Below are 10,937 nucleotides of genomic sequence, written 5' to 3' on the forward strand. Positions count from 1 at the left end.
CATTTAATGTGAGGAAACCATTAAAGACGATTCTATCTTGTCTACCACTGGAGCTACACCAACCCAATCACAGATATACTTATTTCGCATTTTGTCTCTAAGTGTAAAGCCTCTCAGCCACCTAAGCATTCTCACCTCTGCAACAGTTAACTAAGTTTTATGCTCTTTTAAAGGCCAACATTCTACGCCATAGAGCATTACAGGTCTCACCAACATCTTATAAAATTTTCCTTTCAATCTAAGTGGTACTTTTATATCACACAATAGGCCCGAAGCATTCCTCCACTTCAACCAACCAACTTGAATTCTATTAATAACATCCCCGTCCATGTCACTATCACTTTGAATGATAGACCCGAGATATCTAAAGCATTAACATCTTTTAATAATTTAATCACCCATAGTTACAACTCTGCCACTAGAGCTACTACTACTAAAATTACATTACATGTATTCAGTTTTAGTTATACTTAAACGGAAGCTTTTAAAGTCCAAAGTAGACCTCCATAATTCAAGTTTTTCCTGAGCTATTTCTCAAGTCTTATCCACAAGAAGGATATCATCAGTGAAAAGTATACACCAAGATACACCAAGGTGTATACACCAAGGTACATCCTCCTGTAAATGTTCAGTAAGAGCACTCCAGATTCAGATTTTTTCCCGTGCTCTTTCTTTAGTCTTATAAAAAAAAATGATATCATCAACAAAAAGCATACACCAAGGTACATCCTCCTATAATCGTCCAACAAGGGAACCCATAACTAAATCAAAAAGATATGGGATTAAAGTTGATCCCTGATGTAATCCAACTGAAATAGGAAAATATTTGGTCAATCCTCCTGTTGTTCGAACACAAGTAACAGCTCTTGAATATAAGTTATATCAACACATTTCTTCTCTAGAACTCTCCAAAAGATATCTCTTGAAACCTTATCGTAAGCTTTTTCTGAATCAATAAAAATCATATGTAGATCATCCTTATTATCTTTGTACTTCTCCATCAAACCTCTCAATAAATGTATAACTTTCATAGTTGACCTGCTCATCATAAATCCAAATAGATTATGAAAAATCTTTGTAATATTTCTTAAACTATGTTTAATTACCCTCTCTCATAATTTTAAAATGTGATACATCAACTTAATTCCTCAATAATTTGCACTTTTAGGCATCCCCATTATTCTTAAAAATGGGAACCAAAATGCTCTTTCTCCACTCTTCAAGTATCTTTTTAAATTTTAAAATAATATTAAAGAGTTTAGTGAGCAAGAAACTCCCAAATCTCCTAAATATTTTCACGCTTCAATTGGGATATCATCAGATCCTACAGACTTTCCACCCTTATTTTTCTTTAAAGCCTCGATGGTAAAAATAAAATATTTTATCATTAATATTAACGATTTTAAGATCACTAAGGTCGATTGTATTTTTAGAAATTTCATTGAAAAATTTAACAAAATAGCTCACTCGTTTATATTGAATATATTTTTATCAAAAAAACATTTTTTTTTTATTTTCATTTTTAATACACATTATTTGAGTCAAAACTTTACTTTTCTTTTCTATTTATTTTGTTAGTTTGTACATATATTTTTCACCCTTCTTTAGTATTTAATCAATCATAAAATCCACTAAACGAAGAATTTTTAGCTTCATAAATTGTTCTCTTAAACTCTCTACAGGTCATTTTATATTTTTTTTAGTTCTCTAAGTTTTTTACGTTTAAACCAATTTTATAACATAACTTATTATATTTTTATCTTTTCATGCACATGATTATTACACTACCAACTATGTTTATTTATATAAACTTTACGTTTTGATTCTACAGATACATTTTTTGTCACATATGTAATAGTGTTTGTAATTTTATCCCACATAAAATTTGCTTCTTCATGAACATCACAAATACTAAAATATTGGAGTTTACTCGTAAAAATAATTTTATTAGTATCTTTTAGGTGTTCCCATCTAATTTTATGAAGATAATTCCTAATATTTTTTTTATCTTAGAGCTTTTTATCTTAAAATCCAGAACTAATAACCGATTTTAGGTACTTAAATTCTCACTTGGAATGACTTTACAATTTTTACATTCTAAACGATCTCCTTCTCATAAGAAAATAATCACTTTGTGTATTATTAGATTCATTCTAATAAATAATAATATGCTCATCTTTTTTCTTGAATAAAATATTAGCAATAACAAAATCATATGCTAAATAATCGGGAGAAGGAACAGCTCGCAAAAAATCTTCTTGCAGGCTTGAGACAATCGACGCGACCCTTCATGTGCCCTTACAGAGTCGCAGCAAAGGCTATCTCGTGCAGCTCGCAGAGGAAGGACTCACTGGAGAGGGCCTTCTACATGCAAAGGAGGCTGGAGCGACTGGTTTGAGGCTCGGCTAAGAGCTTGAGGAGGAAGAAAGCTCGCATGCTTTGAATGCAAGAGAATTTCAACCAGATGAGGCTCGTTTCAAAGCATTAGGGCAAAGCAGAGGCTAAGTAAGATAAAGTATTAAATGATGTTAAGTTATTAATTTATTTTAATTGAAATTGAATATCATAAAATTCTACAAGTTATAATGACTTAATGTTGTTAATAATTTTAGGGTTTTGACGAAGAAGTTAAGGCAAAGAAGGCAAGAGGGGAATTTTAGGTATAAATTCTTAATTTTACGTTTAATTATTATATGTTTCAATAATTTTTGTTAAATTACAAAATAAGAGTAAAGAAATTTTATTAATAGTCTTAGAATGTATCGAAATAAATTATAAAGTTTCAGTGTTAAGATTAAGGGTAATTTAGAAAAATAATTATATTGATTAACAATAAATAATAATTTAATTAGATAAAAAGGGCAAATAAAAATATCTAATTCATAGGTTAGAATTCTTGAGAAAGATGGTCAAATTTTGATTTAAATTAATTAAATATGATGTGTTATTAACAACTAACTAAGCCCAATATGTTATTATAGGTTCAGAAAAAAGGAATAGATTTATCTGAGAAAAATGATAGCAGATGACATCGTTTAAGTGGGTAATATATTTTTATTTTAAAATAATTTTGTTTATTTAAACATATTTCACAGTTTTCTCAACTTTTATTCTAAAATGCAAATGTTCATATTTCTTTTCAAATGTTAAATGCAATTTTTTTTTAAATATAAAATGCAAGATAAAAAAGAATAAAATATGATATATGCATGCATATGAGAGTCACTCATTGATGATACCAGCAGGGGAATGCGTACCCATGCATAAAATGGAAATAAAAATATAAATGAAAATGGAAATGTAAAAGGTTGTCTACCTTTATGGTGGATTGGAAAATATTAAACGTATATTTTTATAAAGTATACATTTAGACGGTGACTCCTAATTATGAAAAGTGTAACATAAATAGATGAAAGAAAATGAATTTTTTTTCTTTACTGCTCACATTTACTGTACAGTATTTTGCTTTTTATGCTCTTTTACAAAAATATTTTAAAATGAAAATTATTGTAATTTAGAAACATTTACCGACTAAATAGTTTTAACTCAAACATAGTTGCTAATATTTTTATAGAAAAATCATTTGTAAATTACATGGACCCCATGGAGTACGAGTAGCACAAGCTGATAGATTTGTGGTTTAATTTATTTTTTGTTTGAATATAAGCGTTTAAATATGAACAATTTATTATAAATATATGTTTCATGAACTAGAATGTCTCTTTTGTGTATTAGATTTTTACTTTTATGATGAAATGAAATTATTCGATAGGTTTCTATTATGGCTATGCTTAGTCTGAGGGCAATTTTGTCTTTTGTATGCCTAAGGGCAATTTTGTCTTTTATTATTACTGTTGTTGGGTATAAATAAGCTTATTATGTTTAGTGTTAGGGTTATGAGATTGAGTTGTGACTCTTAGGTCTAGAGTTTTGGAGGGATTTCCTACCTCTCGAATTGTATAATTGAGAAAGATCACCAGCCTCTCAAATTGTAGGTGCTTGCCTTTTGTATTTGTGTGAGTTGTTTGGATTATTGAAAAAAATATTTGTTTTTTCCCTAATTTCTGTGAAAAAACTGTCGCGCTTGACGTAGAATCATAAAAAATTGATATCTGAGCAATAAATTTCTACGATATCACCAAAAGAATCCCAATGAATATGGATTAAACTAGTTATGACATAATTGAAGATCCCCGCACCTAAAGGCGTAAGCGACGATCACAGTGATTACAGGATCCTGATATAGTTGCAATAAGAGTTTTAGAGCCCAGAGGCTTCGTCATGCTTACTGAGTGGCGGCGTATAAAGACTAAAATGGCCATCTTTCCCCGTACAGGATCGCAAATCTAGGGCATCGTCTTCTCGTAAAGTCACGATCAAAGCTAGCTGGGAAGGCATTGCACGAATGATTGTGGCTTACAGAGAATCAAATCTCCATCTTTTTGGTGCATACAGAAACCTAAACTCCTTTCGCTTTCTCCCGCATCGTCTTCACTTACGATCGTGATTAGAGCAACATGGGAAGGCAGCAACGGGATCGCAAAGGGTTAGAGCTCGCTGGTGAAAGAGACCACGCGAAGTGATCACAAAGTGGGGACAATATTATGACTTCACCTCACGAAATAGTCGCAATTAGAGCTATCGGGAAAGAATCGTGGCATATGTAGAGGAAAGAGGGTCGCGTTCTTCTCCTCCTTCCGCTTGAGATCGTCACGTGGGAAAGGATCATGTCTTTCAATCATGTCCCTGTGATAACATCACCCGGCTTCGACATGAAGGAAAGCGATGAACTGTGCAAATCAGGTTTTGTCGGGTGCTGACGGTGGGATTGCGGCGTACCTCATACGATATAATCGTGATTCAATGACGGGATCGCGACATACAGAGTGACTAACCCGTCAATTTTTTTACAGTGTGAACTCTAAAATTTTGAAATTTTTAGTGGTTTGATTGGGAACATAATTTCTTCATATTCCTTTGCTAGATCATAGTTTGCAACACTCACGTTATGAATTTTCTGAGAAATGACAGTCGAGAAAATAAACAATTTGGAGAATAAATTGGAGGAAGAGGTGAGGCAACTCAAATCTGAGATGGAAGAAAGTTTCGTCGCCATAGAAAATAGGTTTTCTTTCATAGAGAACCGAATGGAGGACGGATTCGAGAGCATAGAGGAAATGCAAGAAACGATGAAGAAGATAATGGTGTTTCACACAAAACAGGCTCAACTGGCCACGGGGTCGAGAGACGATGTCGAGAGCAGACTCCAGCAACATCTACCAAAAGGATTTGCACGATATGAGGGCGGCCTCGAGCGAGGAAACCCGACTCGGATTCGAGCGACAACACTTTGAAGAAATAATACGACATTCAAATGGTTAGGACAAACAAAAGAAAGTGAAACTGAAGTTGACAAAAATGGAAAAAACATGTGAAACCAAGTTGACATAGATTTTGTTGATCGGTAAACCACGATAAGAGTTGTTTGGGCTACGATATTCTCTAAGATTGATTGAAAATCAGACCACTCATTGATTCATATGCGGTCAAAAGATATGCACAAGACGACATGTCGAACTCTTGTGAGTTACTATGACCTCATGATTAAATGAAAAAAAAATTGTCAAAAAATGACGTCAGATGGAAGCCGCCAAAATTGATCAAGCAACAGTATAATTTTTTTTCTCACCTTGAGTACAAGGTGTCTTTTGAGGGGGGAGTACTTTTATGTCAATGCCTAGTCTGAGGACAAGTTTGTCTTTTGTATGCCTAAAGGTAATTTAATCTTTTATTATTATTATGGTTGGGTGTAAATATGCTTATTATGTTTAGTTCCTTCCGCCTGACTGTCGGTTCCCGCCTTGGCAGTTTAGTCTTTTATTATTATCCCATGCATAACCCAGTTTATGTGAAAAAATGTCGATCTTGAAGTCGAATCGTAATAATTTCCTTCGCCCGACTGTCAGTTCTCACCTTGGTAATTCCAAGCTTACCGAGTAGGGTCGTGACAGTAATAGTGTGAAAGATACAAGGAACGATCCTACATAGCATACAAAACTGAAGGAGGGAGGGAGTACATATTGTCGAGTAGATTTTAGCGAGGGTAAATAAGGTAGAGGGTGTCGGGTTGACCAAGCCGTCCATGCCACAATGCAAGCATTGATTGGGTAGAGATTAGTCCTAAGTTGTTGAAACAATATGTGGTTTTGGAGAGAGAATAAATGAGATAAAGACCTTTACAACATGGACCCGAAAGTAGAAGCTAATTGGTCCTCTTGTCCGTCATATAGTGGCCACTAGAGTTAAGGAACTTGTTGCAAGCATTGCAATTAGTCAAGAAGTTGACAAAAAGAAGATCATAGAAAATTTTTGGAACATGAATAAGCTAAGACAAAAAGGAGCTTATTGATCGGCATGGGCACTGTGTTAATGCCAATATTGCCAATTGGAAAGGAGTGATCATTTTCAATTGTAACTTGTTTAGATCCTTTGTGGGTGGTGGAATTGTCAAGACTAATCACACTGAGGTATGAAATGTGGTTCCTATGTCAAGGTACAAGACTTATGCAGATTGGTGGGAGTAACAAGTAGTGTCTAACGGGTTCAAATTATTCTATTGAGGACCAAAATAGTACCAAAATTTGATTATCATATGATCCATCTTCCCATAGATCTGGCATGTTATGGCAAAGGTAGATGATTTGTCTCCCATGTTGTGGAATTGGTTGGAGTGTCCTATTAATCGTGGTTGGCACGTGCATGACCACAGCCATATGCAAGATGGAAGGGTCTGGAGCGTCAACGGCCTCTAATAGTGGTAACAACTATGGGCAAATCAGTGAGTTAGAGGGTCTGCATATACTGGGTAGATCAAGTGGCAAGGATCTTCAACTTGTTGCATAGAAATGAGTGTTGTAGAATTGATTGAATGGAGGTTTTGAAGGCCAGGTGAATGGAATGAAAACCATGATGTCTCCAGGTTGAAGTGGGTAACCTACCGCATAAAAAAGAATCAACTTTGGATTTAATGGCGAATGGGTATTGAGATATTGGTTGATCTCTCGTGGCAATATAATGAAGTCTATCTTGAGGCTGAATAATGTGAAAGTGATCGGCTGTTTGTAGCTTTGTTTTCATGGTAAACAAAGTTTTCATGGCAAGCATGAGTGTGAGGATGTAAGGGAGCAAGGTTTGGGAATTTTGGGATATAATGTAGCAGTCAGGTTTTGATCTTGGTGGCTTTGAATGTGTCTGTGGAGACGTTTGCTGCTAGATTATTGAACGTAAGCTTAATTTATGATAATTATGATATATGTTATTCAGATACTACACTTCCACCAATACTATGATGCAATGTACAAGCACACTCGATAACAGTGAAATACACACAATTCTTTCTCAAAGCCGAAAGCAGTGGAAGCATTCAAGTGCTGCAACCTTTCAAAGGAAAAAAAAAATTAACAATTACGATAAGAAAAATGTGAGATTTTGGAAAAGAAAAGGCACCTACTCACCCATGAACCTGGTGACCCAATGATGTCCCAAAATGCAAGCTGACCGTATGAATTCCAAGAGCTTTAAGAGGTTTGCAAACAGCCCTCACCTAAGTTATCAAGTAACACCTACAGGCTAAGTTGTTGAAACTCAAAATTCTATCTAACTAGAAAATATGATGAAATCCAAACATAAATGTAAGATATACATTGTCAAGGTTGCGTCCATGTCATATGTTAAAAAAATATGATGAAATCCAAACATAAATGTAAACCAATACCTCAAAAGCCCTATCTCGGGATGGCACTATATACAAAAGGAAGGGGCTGGCAACTATGATCCCTTGCTTCTTCTTCCTTGTAACCATGTCAGCGGCCGTTGAGACCAGCCAAGAAACCTGATCTCTAGTTGCAGACGCCCCACTGATCACCACTACGCTTGAGCCAGCCAAGCAAACCCTAAAGAATTCGGCTCCCCAGGAGCTCGTTTGCAGAGCCCCAATCATGTCTTTATTGAGGGTGCCCTCCTCCACCCAAGCATCCTCTACTGCTTTCAAGCACAGCATGAGAAACTTAGAGACGCTGCCATTCTCAAAACAACCAGCTTCCCCATTGCACCCCGTTTTCTCAACAGTTTTCTTCATAAGCGCCTTCTCCTCCTGAAGCTTATTATCAGCGTCCTTGGCGGAATCCGATTCCTTCTGCCCGTTTTCTCTCCTATTGAGCTTTTGTTTCTTCGACTTCTTGTTCTTTTCAATGGATTTCTTCTCATGCCTATCGTTGAAGGGGTCGTCTGCCGTTGGAAGGCTAAAGCACATTCCCTGAGAGTAAAGGAAAACAAAGAAGAAAATCGACAGCGTTATTGTTTCAATTGCAGAAAATACTAATTTCTGTCCAGCGAAGAGATGAAGAATAGAAGAGGAAACCTCGCAGATGCGCCGCTTTCCGGCCTTGCGGCGGAACTTAGCAGCGATGATAGAGGCAACACGAGCGGAGACTGAAGATTCGCTGTTGCGTAACCTCTTTCTATTGGCCTTGTTTCTCTTTCTCCTTAAAGCATCGTCGCCTTTCGCCATTCTTGAGGCGGACGGCGTTGAACAGGCGGCGGCAAGCTTTCTAAAACTCCGTAATATTTCTTCCTGCGAAAGGACGGCTAGGATCGGACCAGAAGCCGGGTTGCCCGCCTTCTGCTGAAGAAAAGTCGACATTTTTATTTGGGAAATGTCCAACCTTAATAACATAATTAATTTTTAATTAAGATAATTACATATTGAACACAATAAACAATATTATTTATAAATTAAGAAATTTTTTGAGCTATTTAACTTATTTATTTAGGTCACCATCAAATTATTATGAATTTGATAAAAATAAAAAAATACAAATTATGATCTTATCATGATTTTTAATATTTGAGTGAGAATCTAAAAAATGGATAAAATATAGTGTTTAATTTATAAATAACATTATTTCAGGTGCACTTTTATTTTTTATTTTGGGAAATTTCTATACCTATCACACAAAATTTATGTGAATGCAACAATTAGATGGTGGTGGTCAGGTAACAGTAGTCTAGTTGTGGTTGGGGTCAGAAGAAAGTGGTTAAGAGGCAGTGGCGGCTAGACGCCAGTGGCGACATTGATTGTTAGGTAATGATAGTCTAACGATGGCGATGGTTTGGATGCCACAGTGTTGGTCTAGCAATGGTGGTCTAGGGTCAGTATCAATTAGACGACAGTGCTTTCGTGATGGCAACGATTAGATGAAGGTAACGACGATGATGGTTTAGCTACGGTGGTCGATGATGACTAATGTGGTGGTCAGACAACGACGATTCGATGGTCATTTTGGTCGGACAGGTGTGATGGGCGACGACGATGATGGGCGTGCAGCTGAGGTTTGGCGACAGTAACTGTGGTGGTCGGGTAGTAGTGGTCTAGCAGCGATGGTGGTGCCGAGACAACGACGATGGCGGCGGCGGCGGTGGAGCTCAAAACCCTCGAGAGCTTGGAACTATTTTAGCTTTCTCTCAAAGGTAAAGGTGTCGCTTTCATGTAGAGAGTGAGGATTATTTATTGATTAGGTGAGTGTCATTATCTCTAAATACTGCCTGAATTGGAACCTCTAACGCCCCTTAGAGTGATCTCTTCGATTGGATAATGTATTGTGAGTATTTAATTCCATAATGATGTCCGAATTAAAACAACTTGAGCTTGTTAAACTCATTTCGTCGATTTGCACTATTTAATTATATATTTTTTCATATTTGAGATCATTTGGTCGTCCAAAATATATTTCAACCCTTCTTTTTTGATCTTTTAAGTGTTTGATCTAGGCTCAATTGGACTCAGATCAAACTATATTTAAAGTTAGCCAGTTCGATTTATCCATATACTTCATTTGAATTTGAGTGTAGGCAATCAAAGATCCGGGTTCTTGGTCCCAATGTGCTTCGAGATTTATGCCTGATTAAGCCAGCATCTTGGGACATATCACAAAGACACTTGGTTGATGAGCCTCCAACATGAAATTGTGCAATGAAAATGCCCAATCACCAATCAACGATCCTATTCGCACTATGATGGAGAGTTGCCATAAAAGTTTTTGAGAAATGACATTTGGTTCAAACTATTTTTCAATACTTTTAATATTACATGAAAGATAACGTTATATTTATAAATATCACACAATTTCACTCAAATAATATTTTAAACCCATATTTTCTTAGTTTTCATCAAATTCGCAATTGTTTGATCAAGACACGTGCAAATACAGCAATTAGATAGTACAAAAATATCACATTGGTGTTACATTTTACAAACATTAATGTTTTGGGTGCTATGTATGTAATCATTCCTTTGTTTTTTTATCATAAAAAAATATTATTCAAACAAATTGTTGGCCAATTCCATTTTATGAGCTTCAAGATGACCAACCTAAGAGTGGGATCAGTTAATTGCTCTTTGAACTGATGTGAATGAAATTTAATGCAGCAACTGTTAAATAAATATGAGAAATATTTGAATAAAATTTTGGACGAGAGAATGACACCTTAAAATCTATAAAAACTATGTTTCCACTCATTTACACTCCGTTTGGGGCAGCTTATTTGGTGCGGTGGCATTTTGAAAATACACTTGGCCTATTTGGGTAAACTACGTTTTGACAGCTTACGCGTTTTGAAAACGCTGAACCTAGATAGGTGATTTCTGGCAGCTTTTCCAAAAAAATAAAAATTTGTAATAGTCACCGCACATAGCTTATCAGCAGATTATTCACTAAACTACAACTGCACCAAACAGACCCTTATAGTCATTAAGTATCATTTTTTTTAATTTTTCTTTGTTAAGGAAATTAAAATATTTTTAATTCAAAAACTGATGTTTTGAATGTTTTTAAAAATAAAGAACTAATGTATACTTTTCATCTAGAAGGATGATAATA

At 35.4% G+C, this 10,937-nt stretch overlaps 1 protein-coding gene across 1 annotated transcript in view; it reads right to left on the reverse strand.

The window, feature by feature from the left end:
- Nucleotides 1-8,681, reverse strand: part of LOC110025390 (ATP-dependent RNA helicase DBP3) — a 40,458-nt gene extending 31,777 nt beyond the window's left edge. Inside the window, exons 1-3 of the mRNA XM_020725845.1 lie at nt 8,420-8,681; nt 7,775-8,314; nt 7,515-7,603 (exon numbers count right to left, since the gene is read on the reverse strand). Of these exons, the coding sequence (XP_020581504.1) occupies nt 7,515-7,603; nt 7,775-8,314; nt 8,420-8,569 (779 nt within the window). The 5' untranslated portion in view covers nt 8,570-8,681. The remainder of the gene's footprint in view (nt 1-7,514; nt 7,604-7,774; nt 8,315-8,419) is intronic.
- Nucleotides 8,682-10,937: the final 2,256 nt, after the last annotated feature.

Source organism: Phalaenopsis equestris, unplaced genomic scaffold (genome assembly GCF_001263595.1).
Source record: "Phalaenopsis equestris unplaced genomic scaffold, ASM126359v1 Scaffold000297, whole genome shotgun sequence".
Classification (NCBI taxonomy): domain Eukaryota; kingdom Viridiplantae; phylum Streptophyta; class Magnoliopsida; order Asparagales; family Orchidaceae; genus Phalaenopsis; species Phalaenopsis equestris.